At 46.6% G+C, this 19710-nt stretch overlaps 1 protein-coding gene across 5 annotated transcripts in view; it reads left to right on the forward strand.

Moving 5' to 3' along the window:
• The window catches only part of LOC141271775 (uncharacterized), a 51330-nt gene that overhangs the window by 8103 nt on the left and 23517 nt on the right, over positions 1-19710 (forward strand). Inside the window, exons 2-4 of one of the 5 annotated variants that reach the window (XM_073681900.1) lie at positions 17298-17592; positions 19208-19385; positions 19515-19694. The exons of 1 other annotated variant lie outside the window; for it this stretch is intronic. In XM_073681900.1, the coding sequence (XP_073538001.1) occupies positions 19209-19385; positions 19515-19694 (357 nt within the window). In that variant the 5' untranslated portion in view covers positions 17298-17592; position 19208. The remainder of the gene's footprint in view (positions 1-17297; positions 17593-19207; positions 19386-19514; positions 19695-19710) is intronic. 3 more of the 5 variants (XM_073681902.1, XM_073681901.1, XM_073681903.1) reach the window with 3 other exon arrangements.

Genomic DNA, 19710 nt, shown 5'->3' on the forward strand with positions numbered 1-19710 from the left:
AGTTGTCAAGCACTTTTCCAAGTGCTAAAATCGCTTGGAAAAGCGCTTGACAACCCGCATGTGAAATCGCATGTTCAAAACGCTTCACTTACGCTTCTACCTGGCAGGAAAAAATGCATGTAAAATCCACGTGCGTTTTTTCTGCCAGGGAGATGCAGAAACGCTCAGGAAAAATCCATAGCATTTCTGCATCATGGGCACATAGCCTTACACTATGTAACATCCCTGGCGGCGTGCTTGCATAGTGCACCACCTCCCACTATGCAAGTCCGCAATCTTACCCATCAGTCCAGCCTGCAAACCTTGCTCCAGTTCATGCTGTGTGCATGTCTCTTGTCTGATTGCTTAGGGCGGCGGCCCGGTTACTTCCTGATTCTTATAGCTGCTGTGGGCGCGCTCCTAATGCGTCCCCAGCCTATTGCTGTGAGTCACTGGATATTTAAACCCCCCTCCACCCAGAAGGAGGTGCCTGAGCAACACTATCTATCAGTGTGCTCCTTGCCTCTGAGTTGCCCGGTCTTGTCCTGTATCTTGTCTGTTTCTGCCACCCTGGGGGCTGCATACCCAGGCCTGTTATCTTGTCTGTTTCTGCCACCCTGGGGGCTGCATACCCAGGCCTGTTATCTCTGACTTCTAGTCTGTTTCTGACACTCTGGGGGCTGTATACCCAGGCTCGTTCTTGTATCTTGTTGCAGTATCAGTTCCTGTCTGAACTGTCTCCTAGCCTATTACCTGTTTGTCTCTATGTCCTGTAAGGCAGCGCTACTTATTATCCTGGGGGATACTCGCTTCGCTGCATCCATCAATGCACACCAGCAACTACTTTGCCGTGTTTCACAGTCCACAGTTTATTACACTTCATAAACCGTAGTTCACACACATAAAGTCCACGAGCCCAAGAGGCAGACCGGCCCACTTGGCTCTAATTACAGCCTTCTGCAAGGTAATACTAACACAATGTCCAGGTAAGTGTCCATAGCATAAGAGTATTACCTGCGCCGGCTTCAGCTGTAACAGTCCTGTTCATACGCCACCACTATGGCTCTACGGCTTCCCACACGTGGTCTCCAGCCGTCACTCCCTTTAAGGTTTATTGGCGTATTACACATCTCATACCCAGGCTTCACCTTCCAGGATGCTTGTGTGGCACTCCGAGGCTTACTGGCATCCCCCACACTCTCACACAGGGATCCAGACTTCACCTCCACCGGAGTCCACCAGGCCTCTTGTGTGGCACTCCGAGGCTTACTGGCATCCCCCACACTCTCACACAGGGATCCAGGCTTCACCTCCACCGGAGTCCACCAGGCCACTCCAGGCCTTACACGAGCGGTGTTCCCCCCACACACACAGGGAACAGTCTCGTGCCTCTCACACGGTGCCCACACAGGAGCTCCCAACACACAGGAACTCCTACACACCGGAACACACCCACACAGCCACAGATAGGACCTTAACTGTGTGCATAAGGACCTGTGTGATGTCACGGTCATGTGACCAGTCAGTTAAAGGGGAAGGTACATGGTCCTTCAAACACACTGAACCATTAAAGGGATGTCTGCTACATCACATATTCCCCCCCTCTGTTCAAACTTGTGGGGTTGAACACATAATATACACAAACAGTCTATATCCCACAGTTCACACTGAGACCATGCACTTGACCCTTGCGTTGTCCAGCCACTGGAACATTAGTCATTGACATTAGCCCACTCCTTAGGGACCTGCCATCTATCACTGTCATCGACTTAGTCAAGTCACATTTCCGGGTCGTAAACTTGTCAGACTTCCCTCGCTCCCAGCGGGTCCCCCGCTCCCAGCGGTCAGTCGTAACCTTGTCAGGTCTCCCCCGCTCCCAGCGGTCAATACAACAGTGTGACTCCACATAGTTCCGTCCTCTATTGCGTCGATTGTATGGGCCACTCAACCCTGAGTCACTGGAGGTCTCACTACCTCCAAACCCACTCCCAGGACATCTTGAAGGGTCCCTAACCTCAGCTGTTCTGATATTTAGGGAGCCCTTTCTCTGTCTGGTCTCACACTTTCTAGATGGCTGCCATCTTCTGCTGCTCAGATGATGCTGTCTATCCACTCGCAGTCTAGCGAGATTCAACTTTTCCACCTCTCGTAGGTAGGTCACTCGGTACTCCACCAGCATGCTCATATCTGCAAGACTTTCTTCCATTCCTACAGCGTAGAACGACACCATGCCGTCTTCATCCGGCATCCAGTCCCGACGATCACGTGGACTGCTTACTTTTACCACACCAGACTTCTTCACCATCATCTGCATGGCTCGGCCATTTCTCCCAATGAGCTCTCTCACCAGAACACGAGGCACCTCGATGACCTCTTCTCGCAGACTGTGAGCCCTTCTCATCTGCTCCAGTTGTCTAGCGGCTTGCTCCGTCTTCAACTGGAGAAACCGCTTCGTGCGAATACATCGCCAATGTATGTCACTCAGGATCGCTACCCTCTTCACCGTGACTTCGGTTGTGGACAGGACCACCAGCTGTTTAGCTTCTGAGGTCGAGTACACCTTACAGGCTCCCACGGCTTTCTTAAACTCCTCATGCATGAACTCACGGGTGCATTCTTCCCTCAAGTCCTCGGGTACATCTACGAGGCACTTGTACAGAGACGTTTCGGTCTCACCAGTGGTTTCCAGATGATCAACCAGCTCAGGTTTCAGGGACAACAGACTTCCAGTTTCTTCACCCTGGATGCTTCCCCTGAGCTGACTCACAGCTACAACTTCACAACTTTTCGTCTTGACCACCTCCACTTCACCTTTATCTTCCAACTCCATACTCTTAGCTCTCCTCAGATTCACCTTCTCATGGTCTAAGGGAGTAAGTGCAACTTGTTTGCCTTTTCCCTTCTCCAAGGAGACCTCGTTCACCACGTGACACTTTGCTAGGCGACCTTTGAGCTCTAAAACTTCTCTTTCCAGCTCAGTTACTCGCCTCTCAGCAGTCCATCTCTGAAGCTCTTCCTGCTTCAACTGCTCTTCCAGCAGTAGAGCTCTCTCAGACCTCTCCGTCTCCAGTGCGCCCACTCGGCTCTCAATAGCCAGTCTCTCACGCTTCTCTTGCGTCCACTGGGCTTGTAGCAACTCCTTGAGCTGCTTGATCTCGGCTCCGACATCCACTGAACCCTCCGAGCCCACATCACTCGAGGAGGTATCTGCTTCATACCTCCCATCACCAGCGGTCAACTCCTGGCCCTGGTCTGTGGCTTTTCCGATGGACTCCTCCATCTTCTCTCGCTCAGCTTCCATCTTGAGACTGTTTCCTTAAGGTACGTCTCCGCCTTCTGGAGAGTATCACAGGACATCTGTAGCTCCTTCACCTGAGCTTCCAGATCTAGGGTCTTTCCCCGGAGATCATCATTCTCCTCACGGATATCTTGCAGAGTGGTCTCAACCACTTGGCGCACTTGCTCTGCACCCGCCTTATCCTCCTCTAGTTTTTCCTTCACCTTGAGGAGATCCTCATAATCTCTCTTACTCTGTTGCAGTTCCCTACTGCGTTCACCACACTCCTTCTTGGAGTCACACAGCTCCTGGTTGAGCTGTTTGCGCAGTCGTTCTAGGATTTGTTCACGTCCAGAAACACCATCTTGCCGCGCCTCCTTCTCAAGCTTCAACTGCAAAACCTCTTCCTTGATTTTGCGGCGGTCCCCCTTAATTGCGTGGAACATCTCCTTCCACTGGACAACTTCCTCGTTGCTTCCCATTAGATCTCGCTGTAAGTTCTTCACAACCTGGTAGACCCTCTGCCGTTCAGATTCCAGGCTCCACTGGTCTGAGGACACGTTCTCCAGGTCCGTCACCTCCTCTTCTGCCTCTGAAGGAGGATCCACACTTGAAACAATGGCACACACCATTACATTTTCTTTACTTTCACTTTCTGCAAAGAGTACAGGAGCAACCTTTTTGTGGCCCCTGCGCCATCTACGACGAGAGGTGGACTCTCTCCCCTCGTCTAGCCCCTCCTGACTGACCTCTCCTTCTACTTCCGTAGTGTCACCGTCAGCTATGGGGTCTTTGTCACTCCCCATGATGTTGTGGACTACCAGGTCACCTCCCCCTTTGACTTCACCCCCTTCCACTGGAGCTACCCCGTTATCAACGGTCACCTTGTCATTTTTAGGAGGTACCCACCCACAATCATCAACAATTTCCAGTTTTCTACACTCCACACTCTTGTGAAAATCCGCCCCCTTTTTAGACTCCGCCCCCTTTTTAACAACCACACCTGTAAGGGAATTTTTACAAAAAACATCAGCGACAGTCTTAGGACTCAGTTCACAAGATCTCTTACCACCTCCCCGGGCACTCTGGGACAACACGGGCGCCCCCGGAGAGTTCATAGAATGGTCCACTGCCGCCATTCTATACGGTGCCCACAGCTCCTGTGGTTCCCGCACCATGTCCTGTAAGAGTTTCTCAAATACCTGCTCCGGTCCCAACCGGCCCTTCAAACGCTCATTAGCTCCAGACACCTCTGCTGCTTTGCTCACAGCCATCACGGTACACTGTTCACACTTGAACTTCACCGCTCTCCCCGAAAAGTTTTTCGTGGCCCCGCCGAGCCACCGCAAAACAGGATTTGCGTGCGACGTCAATCTTCGCAACCCCGCCGAGTTGCAGCAAGATGCTTTGAACTTCGTGAGCCCCGCCGAGCCACAGCAAACCAGGTTTGAGTTCGACGACAACCTTCGCAACCCCGCCGAGTTGCAGCCAGATGCTTTGACCTTCGTGAGCCCCGCCGAGCCACAGCAAACCAGGTTTGAGTGCGACGACGACCTGTGCAGTTGCTCCCAGCAACCAGACTGCAGTTGCTCCCAGCAACCAGACTGCAGCTGCCCCTAGCAACCAGACTGCAGCTGCCCCTAGCAACCAGACTGCAGTTGCCCCTAGAAACCAGACTGCAGTTGCCCCTAGAAACCAGACTGCAGTTGCCCCTAGCAACCAGACTGCAGTTGACCGCACTCTCAAACCACATGTAAGGCAGCGCTACTTATTATCCTGGGGGATACTCGCTTCGCTGGGTCCATCAATGCACACCAGCAACTACTTTGCCGTGTTTCACTGTCCACAGTTTATTACACTTCATAAACCGTAGTTCACACACATAAAGTCCACGAGCCCAAGTGGCAGACCGGCCCACTTGGCTCTAATTACAGCCTTCCGCAAGGTAATACTAACACAATGTCCAGGTAAGTGTCCATAACATAAGAGTATTACCTGCGCCGGCTTCAGCTGTAACAGTCCTGTTCATACGCCACCACTATGGCTCTACGGCTTCCCACACGTGGTCTCCAGCCGTCACTCCCTTTAAGGTTTACTGGCGTATTACACATCTCATACCCAGGCTTCACCTTCCAGGACGCTTGTGTGGCACTCCGAGGCTTACTGGCATCCCCCACACTCTCACACAGGGATCCAGACTTCACCTCCACCGGAGTCCACCAGGCCTCTTGTGTGGCACTCCGAGGCTTACTGGCATCCCTCACACTCTCACACAGGGATCCAGGCTTCACCTCCACTGGAGTCCACCAGGCCACTCCAGGCCTCACACGAGCGGTGTTCCCCCCACTCACACAGGGAACAGCCTCGTGCCTCTCACACGGTGCCCACACAGGAGCTCCCAACACACAGGAACTCCTACACACCGGAACACACCCACACAGCCACAGATAGGACCTTAACTGTGTGCATAAGGACCTGTGTGATGTCACAGTCATGTGACCAGTCAGTTAAAGGGGAAGGTACATGGTCCTTCAAACACACTGAACCATTAAAGGGATGTCTGCTACATCACAGTCCGTACCTTCCCTTTTTCTGCAGTGTCTGAACCTGCACCTAACTCCAACTCGTCTCTGTACTTCTGTTTGTGAGTTTTGTGTCCACTCGCTACTTCATTGTAAGTACCCTGTGTGTATCTGGTTCTGCTTGTCCCTTTTCCCTTCCTTCGTATCTACCTCCTGTGTTCTAACCATCTTCCTGTATTTTCCAGTCTGTTCCATGTGAACAGAGCCCTGTCCTCTCTGCCTGCACCTTCAGCCCTGTTCGGCTCTGCTTGCTCACCGCACCTGCGGTTTCGCTCTGCTCTGCCTTGTCCACCGTTCCGGCGGTTTCGCTCTGCTCTGCCTTGTCCACCGCACCTGCGGTTTCGCTCTGCTCTACTTGCTCACTGCACCAGCGGTTCCGCTCTGCTCTGCTTTGTTCACTGCTCCGGCGGCTTCTCTCTGCTCTGCCTTGCCCCACCGCACCTGCAGTTTCGCTCTGCTCTGCCTTGTCCACCGCACCTCTGCGGTTTCGCTCTGCTCTACTTGCTCACTGCACCAGCGGTTCCGCTCTGCTCTGCCTTGTTCACCGCTCCGGCGGCTTCTCTCTGCTCTGCCTTGCCCCACCGCACCTGCAGTTTCGCTCTGCTCTGCCTTGTCCACCGCACCTCTGCGGTTTCGCTCTGCTCTACTTGCTCACTGCACCGGCGGTTTCTCTCTGCTCTGCCTTGTCCACCGCTCCGGCGGTTCCGCTCTGCTCTGCCTTGTCCTCCGCTCCGGCGGTTTCGCTTTACTCTGCTTGTCTACCACATCTGCGGCTCTGTTCCTGTCTCCCAGTCTGTACTGGACCCTATCCAGCCTGCGTCCCAACCTTCTAGTACCCACCTGTCTGCACTCCATCCGTGCTTGCCAGTACCCACCTGTCTGCACTCCATCCGTGCTTGCCAGTACCCACCTGTCTGCACTCCAGCCGTGCTTGCCAGTACCCACCTGTCTGCATACCAGCCGTGCTTGCCAGTGCCTACCTGTCTGCATACCAGCCGTGCTTGCCAGTGCCCACCAGTCTGCATACCAGCCGTGCTTAGCAGTATCCACCTGTCTGCACACCAACCGTGCCTGCCAATACCCACCTGTCTGTATGCCAGTCTAACCTGCCTGTTCCTGCATTCTCCGGTGTGAGTCAACAGCTGTGACCGGGGTCTGACCTGGAGTAGCACCTGGTCCCTCTGCTCGGTTCCTCCTTGGTTCACGGAGTCGACTGAGCCGCCGTGCGACCTTGGTCGGATCGGGTTGATACTTAGTTATGCCCCTCCAGGCACTCCTCGGTTCATGGTACAGTGGGATCACTAATCACACTCACGCCAGTCAGTCTGGGCGCGAGCGTAACACACTACTTCTAGCTCCATACAAGAGAGCCAAGTTTTGCATTTCTAGACACTCTTATCATGGAGTACACCACAGGTGATATCTACTGTTCTGTGAGCCCCAGTTTGGCTGGCCTCTTATTGGCCGGCGACTGGCATTGGTAATGCTGTGCTGGGAGACTGTCTCTGCGCGGCAATGCAGCGCTGCTGTTGGCTGTTCCTCCTGGACGAGGTCGGAATCGTCAAGGCATCTATGGTGCCTGTGGGCCGCATGTGCAGAAAGGACCCTGAGGGAACGGAGGACAAGTGAGAAGAATCTTTTTTTCTCTCTCTTTTATGTGTGTGTGTGAAGAACGGCACAAGAGATATATCTACAATATGGGGACATATCCACAATATGGGGACCTGGATGGGGACATATCTACCATATGGGGGCCTTGATTGGGACATATCCACAATATTGGGAACTGGATGGGGACATATCTACAATTTGGGGACCTAGACTGGGACATACAGTGCGTTGTGAAAGTATTTGGCCCCCTTGAACTTTTCTACCTTTTGACACATTTCTGGCTTCAAACATAAAGATATAAATTTCTAATTTTTTTGGGAAGAATCAACAACAAGTGGGACACAATTGTGAAGTGGAAATTCATTGGATATTTTAAACTTTTTTAACAAATTAAAAACTGAAAACTGGGGCGTGCAATATTATTCGGCCCCCTTGAGTTAATACTTTATAGCGCCACCTTTTGCTGCAATTACAGCTGCAAGTTGCTTGGAGTATGTCTCTATCAGTTTTGCACATCGAGAGGCGGAAATTCTTGCCCATTCTTCCTTGCAAAACAGCTCGAGCTCATTGAGGTTGGATGGAGGGCGTTTGTGAACAGCAATTTTCAGCTCCTTCCATAGATTCTCGATTGGATTCAGGTCTGGACTTTGACTTGGCCATTCTAACACCTGGATACGTTTATTTTTTAACCATTCCGTTGTAGATTTTGCTTTATGTTTGGGATCATTGTCTTGTTGGAAGATAAATCTCCGTCCCAGTCTCAGGTCTTTTGCAGACTCCAACAGGTTTTCTTCCTGAATGTTCCTGTATTTGGCTCCATCCATCTTCCCATCAATTTTAATCATCTTCCCTGTCCCTGCTGAAGTAAAGCAGGCCCAAACCATGATGCTGCCACCACCATGTTTGACAGTGGGGATGGTGTTTTGAGGGTGATGAGCTGTGTTGCTTTTATGCCAAACATATCGTTTTGAATTGTGGCCAAAAAGTTCGATTTTGGTTTAATCTGACCAGAGCACCTTATTCCACATGTTTGGTGTGTCTCTTCCAGGTTGCTTGTGGCAAACTTCAAACGAGACTTTTTATGGATATCTTTGAGAAATGGCTTTCTTCTTGCCACTCTTCCATAAAGGCTAGATTTGTGCAGTGTACGACTGATTGTTGTCCTATGGACTGACTCTCCCACCTCAGCTGTAGATCTCTGCAGTTCATCCAGAGTGATCATGGGCCTTTTGGCTGCATCTCTGATCAGTCTTCTTGTTTGAGATGAAAGTTTAGAGGGACGGCCGGGTCTTGGTAGATTTGCAGTGGTCTGATACTCCTTCCATTTCAATATGATCGCTTGCACAGTGCTCCTTGAGATGTTTAAAACTTGGGAAATCTTTTTGTATCCAAATCCAGCTTTAATCTTCGCCACAACAGTATCTCGGACCAACAAAAACGTAGTAGTATATAAAAATGCAAAGTTTATTGTAAATACAAAATTAAAAACTGACATATTTATTAAACATGATGACGCAGATACATTAGTAGTGAGCAATATAAACGGGTACTCAAGGCTGAACCAAACACATGGTGCAAAATAGTAATGAAAGGTTGCTGAAATGGGACATATATAAGTATGGATATGTCAAACATATACCATAGCCAAGTTAGTGGTATACAGACTATCAGGAAGGCTCCAATGAGCCGCTAAAGTGCACAGTGCATGGCTAAATATGAGAAAAACAATCTCCATTAAACAGCAAAAGTATACACAAGATAGTAAAACTTACATATGTGGATGTCAAAAAATGTAAGCCCAGGTACCGTCACCCCTACTCGCGTTTCGTAAAAACACCCAGAAGAAGGCACAGCGCCGAAACGCGCGTAGGGGTGACGGTACTACTAATGTATCTGCGTCATCATGTTTAATAAATATGTCAGTTTTTAATTTTGTATTTACAATAAACTTTGCATTTTTATATACTACTACGTTCTTGTACATCATTTGCTCTATATGAATTATTGTTGGAGACGTTGAACAGATTTGGTTTATCTGATATGTGACCTAGATGGTCAAATAACTTTGTCTCAGTATCTCGGACCTGCCTGGTGTGTTCCTTGGTCTTCATGATGCTCTCTGCACTTGAAACAGAACCCTGAGACTATCACAGAGCAGGTGCATTTATACGGAGACTTGATTACACACAGGTGGATTCTATTTATCATTACCAGTCATTTAGGACAACATTGGATCATTCAGAGATCCTCACTGAACTTCTGGAGTGAGTTTGCTGCACTGAAAGTAAAGGGGCCGAATAATATTGCACGCCCCACTTTTCAGTTTTTAATTTGTTAAAAAAGTTTAAAATGCCCAATAAATTTTGTTCCACTTCACGATTGTGTCCCACTTGTTGTTGATTCTTCACAAAAAAATTTGAATTTTATATCTTTATGTTTGAAGCCAGAAATGTGTCAAAAGGTAAAAAGTTCAAGGGGGCCAAATACTTTCACAATGCACTGTATCTACAATATGGGGACCTGGATGGGGCATTACTACCGGATGTGGGACATTACTACAAGATGAGGACCAGGATGGGGGCATTACTACAAGATTAGGACCAGGATGGGGCTCATTACTACAAGATTAGGACCAGGATGGGGCTCATTACTACAAGATTAGGACCAGGATGGGGGCATTACTTCCCGATGGGGACAGTACTTCAAGATGGGGACCAGGATGGGTACATTACTAAAAGATGTTGGCCAGAATTACTATATTATGCTAATTGTAAGACAATATTACTGTGTGTGGTGAATTGGGGAAAACATAAAAAAATAAATAAATAAAATAAAGTATGAAAAAATATTTTGCCTCTAAAAATGCTGTTTTATATATAAATTAAAGTAAACAAAAAAGTGCACGTTTATTATCGACACATCCATAACGACCCAAGCTATAAAAAAAATAAAATAAACACGGCAAAAATGTTCAAAAGGTGTATACAAAAGAAAATGGTATCATTAAAAATGTCACTTTGACCTGCAAAGAATGCGGCCCCCCAAATTCAATTTTTTTCCATGTGCGGCCCATATACCCAGCTGAGTTTGACACCCCTGTTTTAGAGGATTTCTTTGTTATCTGTATATACAACAATAGCAATAACAGTGTTGGGAAGTAGAGACATACACCAACTAGTGATGAGCGAGCATGCTCGTCACTCCTTGTAACTCGCCCGAGCATCACATTGCTCGAGATGCTCGGTATTTAGTGAGTATTTTTTGAATATTAGGGCGGAGCTCGAGTCGCCTTGCCACTTTTTAGGTAGCCAATTAAAATGCAGGGATTGCCTGACAGTCGCTGTAATGCCGTAGCCATGTTTGTAGTGGCATTACAGTGATTGGCTGGCCGTATAGTGTCTTCAGGTGTGTATAAGACCTGGGACCCTATGCTCGTCACAGTCTACCCTGTACACAGTCAGAGTAGGGAGAACTGCGGCTGAGCGAGGGAGAGAATTTTACCAGCGTTTAGGCAGGGATTCCACACAACTTCTATTCATTTCATCTGCTCTAACAGTCCTTGTTAGGGCTCATTCTGATGAATATTTATACTGCTGTTAGCAGTAGTTAGGCAAAGTTTGTTGCAAGATAGTGTAGTACAGGATAGGGTTCATTGCACGTTCTTTCTGCTGCTAAAACTCATATCAATAGCACTAGATATCAGGGCTAATGATATTTTTTGCTCTCAATCCTGATAATTTTTTTGAAAAGCAATCTAATACACTATTTGTGTACTGGTCCATTTGTTTAACAGCAATACAGCCAGACTTATTTGAGTTGAATAGCTTTGCTATACCGCTATTGCAGAGAAACTTGTCTATCTGAGGTGGTCAAATATTACTGCAGTAATAATCCTGGAATTTTGTTTAAACTGCAAAATATTATACTTGATTTCAAATGGGCAAGGTGCGTGATGCTGATGATGCACGCAGAGGCCCAGGGCAAGGTGAAACTGTACCTGCTGCTGGAGCACAACAAACACCCACATCAGGTCGACCTAGCTTCCTGGCCCACTTTCTAGGGGGGCTCGAAACACCACTCTTGAAGTGAGACCAGTGTGAAAAGATTTTTGGTTAGATAGCAGATAATGCATCCAGTCAGTTTGCCACCACCACCTTCCCTACTGCCCAGTCTCAGTAGCTGTGAGTCTGGACCACATAATCCTCACTCTGATCCTTCTTCCTCTCACCATGCTGAGTGCCCGAAGACAAGTGATCCCACACTTGGACACCCCGAAGAGCTGTTCACATTTCCATTTATAGATTCTGGTCCCTCGCCCCGTCCGCTTTAAGCCGGATATGAGGAGATCACATGTAGCGATGCCCAAATATTTGAGAAGCCACAGTCACAAGAAGGTGACGGTGGGAAAGTGCAATTACTATCGCAAGAGGTGAATGATGATGAGACACAATTGCCAGAAAGTTAGGAGGGGGACCAGGGTACGTTCGTGAAAGGCGAGGTGGTGGACGATGAAGTCACTGACCCAACCTGGGAAAGTAACATGCTGAGCGACAACAGCAGTGCAGAGGGGGAGGGATCTGTAGCACCACAACAGGCAAGAAGAGGCAATGGGGTGGCCACAGACACAAGGCAGGCAACTGTTCCCCAGAACACCAACACGAGAAAAATTTCCAGTCCAACTGTTAGGTCTTCCCGAGTCTGGCTCTTTTTTAAAGACTGTCCAGTTAACCCAAAAAATGCCATTTGCAACAACTGCCATGCCAGCTTCAGCAGGGGCAGCAAAACCACCAGCCTGACCACCACCAGCATGCTCAGACACATGACAGACAAGCACCCGACTAGTTGGGCTGAACCCCAGGGTCCAGAAACAGTGTCTGCGGGTGACACCACACCATCTTCCGCTGTTGTTCGTGCACGGCAATCTCCTGTCCATGACACAGACAAAGATGCCTCCCACCATGCACCTGTCGTTGCACAATTGTAACCACTATCAGCAACCACATCTTTATCCCAGTTCAGCGTTCAGTTGTCCCTACCCAAGTCCTTGGAACACAAGCGCAAATACTCAGCCACCCACCCACAGGCCGCAATACTAAACTGACACATTTCCAGACTGCTTGCACTGGAAATGTTGCCTTTTGGCTTGTGGAGACAGAAACTTTCCGCAACCTCATGGCGGCGGCCGTGTTTCCCCAGCTGCCACTATTTCTTCCAGTGTGCCGTCCACTACTACCCGTGGAAGCACTGCCTTGGCCAAGCAGCAACAGGCTCTGCTGAATCTAATCTGATTAGGTGACAAACCGCACACAGCTGCAGAGTTGAAAGCTGTAACAGAGCAGACAAATCTCACCCCTGAACCAGGTATGGTCGTTTGTGACAATGGCCGTAACCTGGTTTCGGCTCTAAAGCTTGGCAACTTGGCACACGTACCATGCCTGGTCAACGTGCTCAACTTAGTGGTTCAGCGGCTTCTCAAAACCTACCCTGAACTGCCTGAGTTGCTTGTGAGAGTACGCCGCATGTGCGCCCATTTCCGAAAGTTAGCTACAGCTTCCACTGCCCTGGCAGTGCTTCAACAGCGCTTGCAGCTTCCAGCTCACTAACTGGTGTGCGATGTCACCACGCGCTGGAACTCAATGTTGCATATGTTGGCAAGGATTTGTGAGCAGCAGAGTGCAGCTCCAAAACGCTTGTCGGTGTTTTGGTGGGCCTCTGCACATAAGAGATGATGAGTGGGCATGGATGTCTGACATCTGTACGGTTCTCGAAAACTTTGAGGACTCCACCAAGATGGTGATCGGCGATTACACCATAGTTAGCGTCACCATCCCGCTTTGCTGTCTACTGAAATGCTCGCTGCTCACAATTAAAAAGGCGGCTTTGCAGGTGGAGCACGATGAGAAGTAGCGAGGCACTATACAGAGTGATGCTACACAGCCCAGCCTCATCTCATCTTAACTCGGATTGAGTGATAATGAGGAGGAGGAGGAACAGGAGCTGTTTTCCTGTGCTACAGATGGTACTACCCACACCACATTCATCCTGTCTGTTCAGTGTGGATGGCCAGAAGAGGCTGGGGAGAGGGAGAACGAGTAGGAGGATAAGGAGGAGAACATGGACAGTCGTCCTGTTGGTGGGGACAGGGAAGTCTTGGCTGTTGGCATTCTGGCACACATGACTGAGTTTATGTTCTGCTGCCTTTCCCGTGACTCTCGCGTTGTAAGCATTTTTGGCAACAGTAATTACTGGTTGGTCACACTTCTAGTCCCACGCTACAAGGAGAACTTTCTATCTCTCCTTCCCAGTACCAGTACTAGAAGGCCCTTGATGAGGAATTAATAAAAAAATTCCCAACTGACAACACTGGTGACAGAGGTCACAGTTCCCTGGACAACCAAGGAGTACAGGCGAGAGAGTCCCAAGCCAGATGCAGGTGAGGTAGGGGAACAGTGTCAAAGGTCTGGTCAGTTTTTTCAGACCCTCCCAGCGCCTAGGCCCTGATGCACGAGTTACTCTGACAGCGAGAGAAAAGTTTTGGAAGATGCTGAAGGAGTACCTTGGCGACCGTACCGGCGTCCTCTGTGATTTTTCTGTGGCTTACGATTATTAGGTATCAAAGCTGGACATGTGACATGAGCTGTCTCTCTTCGCCTTGGATGTCCTGGCCTGCTCTGCCGCTAGCGTTTTGTCAGAGCGGGTTTTTAGTGCCGCCGGGGGTATTATAACTGATAGGTGCATCCGCCTGTCAACTGAAAATGCTGACAGGCTGACTCTTATTAAAATGAACAAAGGCTGCGTTGGCCCAGACTTCTCAACACCACCGGATGACAGCAGCAGAACATAAACTCAAATTCAAATCCAGTATTTTTGTTTTTTTTGGTCTATTCCCATGCACTCCTCCAAACCCAGAAATGGGTATAAGATTCAGGATTTTGTCTTGTTTATGTTGTCGCCCTTCCTCTCCTGTTCCTCATCCTCCACCACCATATCAGCAGGGTGACCATCATGCAACACCCACATAATTTTTTAAGGGTGTTTTTGATGCCCGTAGGAACAATTTTTAGAGACCTACCTCTAACATTCCATAATAAATAAATAAATAAATAAATAAATAAATAAATATATATATATATATATATATATATATATATATATATATATATATATATATATATATATAGTACAGACCAGAAGTTTGGACACACCCTCTCATTTAAAGATTTTTCTGTATTTTCTTGACTATGAAAATTGTACATTCACACTGAAGGCATCAAAACTATGAATTAACACATGTGGAATTATATACTTAACAAAAAAGTGTGAAACAACTGAATATATGTCTTATATTCTAGGTTCTTCAAAGTAGCCACCTTTTGCTTTGATGACTGCTTTGCACACTCTTGGCATTCTCTTGATGAGCTTCAAGAGGTAGTCACCAGAAATGGTTTTCACTTCACAGGTGTGCCCTGTCAGGTTTAATAAGTGGGATTTCTTGCCTTATAAATGGGGTTGGGACCATCAGTTGTGTTGTGCAGAAGTCAGGTGGATACACAGCTGATAGTCCTACTGAATAGACTGTTAGCTGCTTTTTCCTTGCCATAATACAAATTCTAAGTAAAGAAAAACGAGTGGCCATCATTATTTTAAGAAATGAAGGTCAGTCAGTCTGAAAAATTGGGCAAACTTTGAAAGTGTCCCCAAGTGCAGTTGCAAAAACCATCAAGCGCTACAAAGAAACTTGCTCACATGAGGACCGCCCCAGGAAAGGAAGACGAAGAGTCACCTCTGCTTCTGAGGATAAGTTTATCCGAGTCACCAGCCTCAGAAATCGCAGGTTAACAGCAGCTCAGATTAGAGACCAGGTCAATGCCACACAGAGTTCTAGCAGCAGACAAATCTCTACAACAACTGTTAAGAGGAGACTTTGTGCAGCAGGCCTTCATGGTAAAATAGCTGCTAGGAAACCACTGCTAAGGACAGGCAACAAGCAGAAGAGACTTGTTTGGGCTAAAGAACACAAGGAATGGACATTAGACCAGTGGAAATCTGTGCTTTGGTCTGATGAGTCCAAATTTGAGATCTTTGGTTCCAACCACTGTGTCTTTGTGCGACGCAGAAAAGGTGAACGGATGGACTCTACATGCCTGGTTCCCACCGTGAAGCATGGAGGAGGAGGTGTGATGGTGTGGGTGTGCTTTGCTGGTGACACTGTTGGGGATTTATTCAAAATTGAAGGCATACTGAACCAGCATGGCTGCCACAGCATCTTGCAGCGGCATGCTATTCCATCCGGTTTGCGTTTAGTTGGACCATCATTTATTTTTCAGCAAGACAATGACCCCAAACACACCTCCAGGCTGTGTAAGGGCTATTTGACCAAGAAGGAGAGTGATGGGGTGCTACGCCAGATGACCTGGCCTCCACAGTCACCAGACCTGAACCCAATCGAGATGGTTTGGAGTGAGCTGGACCGCAGAGTGAAGGCAAAAAGGGCCAACAAGTGCTAAGCATCTCTGAGAACTCCTTCAAGATTGTTGGAAGACCATTTCCGGTTACTTCCTCTTGAAGCTCATCAAGAGAATGCCAAGAGTATGCAAAACAGTCATCAAAGCAAAAGGTGGCTACTTTGAAGAACCTAGAATATAAGACATATTTTCAGTTGTTTCACACTTTTTGTTAAGTATATAATTCCACATGTGTTAATTCATAGTTTTGATGCCTTCAGTGTGAATGTACAATTTTCATAGTCATGAAAATACAGAAAAATCTTTAAATGAGAAGGTGTGTCCAAACTTTTGGTCTGTACTGTGTTTTTATATATATATATATATATATATATATATATATATATATATAAATATATATATTTCTATACCCATACCCCCAGGGGTTAATGCTTGGGCATTAGCAATCTAGGAGACCCACTCCTTAATAGTGGGAAACATTTTGTTTACTGAGTCCCTCCACAGTGTCTTTTCAAAGCATGAGCATGAACAGTATATTAGACCCACTCCTTAATAATAGGAAGGCCAATTCAAATAGATTCCATATTCTACAATATTACCTTTCTTATCTGCAATTCATGTATGGGTGTGCTATCGCACTAGGGATAACGTATTACATGCATTCAGCCAGGGATTATTGCCTTATAGTCCGTGCTGCCGAAAAAAAAGAAGGAAAAAAAAAAGTCTATTCTATTCCCTATTAATACCACTGTTAGCTGCATTTAGAATAGGGACAGGTGCTTGATATCATCAGCTGAAAATTAGTGTTCATTCTGGTCACATACTTGTCTTCCACAGTCTTGATTGTTTTTTTCAAAAAATCATTGACAGTTTCATGTTTTTTAATATAGTCTGCACTCATAAATTCGTCAAAGCAGGCAGGTTTGCTTGCGTTCCTTCACAGTTTTGTGTTCCACGTCCAAAAAACCTGTTTGGGGCTGGTCAAAATCTATTTTATATTCTCCAATATTACCTCTTATCTGCAAGTTGTGCACGGTTGAGCTATCTCACTAGGGATAGCGTATTACATGCATTTAAGCAAACAACAAAAAAAAATCTATTCCCTATTGATCCCGCTGTTAGCTGCATTAAGAATAGGGACAGTTGCTAGGTGGTAACATTGGCTGGAAATGAGTGTTCATTCTGGTCACATACAGTAAATCTCTTCCACATTGCATAACTTTTTATTTCCATGCACTCTTTGATTCATAATTTCTACGGTTATCTGTACTCAGAAATTGATCAAAGTTAACAGAAAATTATCATAGTTGGCAGAAATGTTTCAAATTTGACAGAAATTCATCAAAGTTAACAAACTTTACTGATTTAATGTGTCATTCACAGTTTCACTGCAGCTTCTGTATGTAAGAAGGAGTGGTGGGAGATTTGACGCTACTGGAACTGTAACTACTACTTCAGAACTCTTCAGTGCTTTGTTTCCATCCATTTCTGGGTGCTTCTTGAAGTATGTTTGGGGTCATTGTCCTGTTGGAAGACTTATGACCTAGGATGCAAACCCAGCTTTCTAACACTGGACACTACATTGCGACCCAAAATCCTGTGGGAATCTTCACATTTCATGATGCCAAAGACAGCAAAACAACTCCTAAATATGTTTGAACCTTCACCATATTTGACTGTAAGTGCTGTGTTCTTTTATTTGTAGGCCCCATTCCATTTACAGTAAATAGTTGAATGATGTGTTTTAACAAAAAGCACTATCTTGGGCTCATCTGTCCACAAGACGCCTGCTGGCCTATTAAAAATAGTGGAGGCCGCCTGCCGGACCTACAAGTTTCAAACTTTACGGAATATTAACGAAAAAGAAAATGTGACCACCTCAGATGAATACGATATATTACAGTAGCAAAATATGGCCATGCAAAGAATAGCCACCTGCTGGCCCTCCATGTTTCAAACTTTACAGTATTGATACGAAAAAGAAAATTTGACCACCTCAGATGGATAAATTACATTGCAGTAGCAATATACGGCTATGCAAAGCATAGCCGGCTTCTGGCCTTCTAACAATAGTGAGGGCCAACTGCTGACCCTCTAACAATAGTAAGGGCCGCCTGATGGCCCTGTAGAAATAGGCTTTGTGACTTTTAGAGTCCCTCCTTCATAAATTAAACAGGATGTGTCTGATCATGTCTCAGACCACATGGCCAGATAAGGTAATAAAACGTTACAATTACACTTACTGGTGAATGTAATTTTCACAGTTGAAAGCAATGCGACCGTGCAAAAATGCAGCAAAAACACTACGTGTGAACATAGCCCAAGTTGTGGAAGAGCATTTTAATTGCTATTTATTTTGCCTTATATATAAGTCATTATCCTGGAAAGAATGTTTCTTAACATTTTTTCCAAGACAATCCATTTCATCTTCGTTTTTTGTATGTTTTATTGTCAGTCTGTAAAAGTGGCGTAATACTCTGACAACATTGTTCACAGCAGTGACCTGGGATTCAGAGATGCTTCCAGGGGTCTTCCCCATGCTTTTCCCATGCCATTTCAGTGCTGTTTCTATCAATTTGACCAATTTTTAGACCCCCTCCAGACCTCTGGGGGGCCGCCGGAAAATGCTAGAGTTTCCCATTGACTTCCATTATATTCAATACTCGGGTCGAGCACTTGAGAATTCCGATTTGCTCGACCCGAGTAACGAGTACCCGAACATTTTAGTGCTCGTTCATCACTAACACCGACCCATAAGTGTTCTCTCTTGCTGGATTGGCGCCAGCCCTTCGTTTTTCTGGAGGTAAGCTATGCACGATGCCATTAAAATTGATATCTTCATCTTTTGGACCCAGACTTCTTTTACCTAAATTTATTTACTTTCTACATAGCTGTGAGCTCATGACCATTTCTTTTGTTTTTGTGTGATGTGTGGGTTAAAATATATAGGTTGTATTAGTAGATGTCAGAAAATAAAGAGAACGTGGTACAATAGTAAAGATAGTAACACAATAATGATTCTACACTACTCCTGTGCCACCACTGCTTGAGTCTCCCAACAGTTTCTGTATTTCCTGGTCAGTCCCAACAAATTTGAGATACCTATGGCCAGTTAGTTCCTGAAGCATTAACCATCATAGTTAGTGATTTGGAGCATGGAGGAGATGACTTGGTCAGCAATAAACTGATGTTCCACTCCGTACGAGACTAGATAATACATCTACATGTTATATCTCCTCATTTGTTTTCTCTTATTATCTTCAGTAATTGTATTATTACATGGGATTCTTTAGGATGTTATATCGGTCTCATCTTCATATCAAGATCCCTACAATATCGGATTCTCTCAGTGGAGATATGCTATATTTAGACAATTTGATTTTTCTGTCAAGGTTGGATATGGACAAGAACAAAGTGGCGGAGAGGCTATTACAACTTAGCCTAGAGATCCTCTTCCGGCTTACTGGAGAGGTGAGAGTTTCTGATGACGTCACATCACATCATTCTTATCTATGGGAATAACAGATGGACAGAACTGGAGAGGTGAGGACTCTGGAGATGTCTGTAGTGAGATTTATTAATGTGTCTCTCCATAACCAGGATTACACAGTAGTGAAGAAGACCTCTAGTGAGCGCTGTGAGGTCCCTGTGTCTGAAAGATGGGGAAGACCCCAGAGCCCGATCACAGGGCCTCCACCTCACCCCCTGATATATGAGGACATCAATGACCAGAGGATCCTGGAACTCACCTACAAGATGATTGAGCTGCTGACTGGAGAGGTGACACTGCTGGGAA

Source organism: Phyllobates terribilis, unplaced genomic scaffold (assembly GCF_046119375.1).
Source record: "Phyllobates terribilis strain yellow unplaced genomic scaffold, ASM4611937v1 Scaffold_5__5_contigs__length_657084704, whole genome shotgun sequence".
In the NCBI taxonomy this organism is placed as follows: domain Eukaryota; kingdom Metazoa; phylum Chordata; class Amphibia; order Anura; family Dendrobatidae; genus Phyllobates; species Phyllobates terribilis.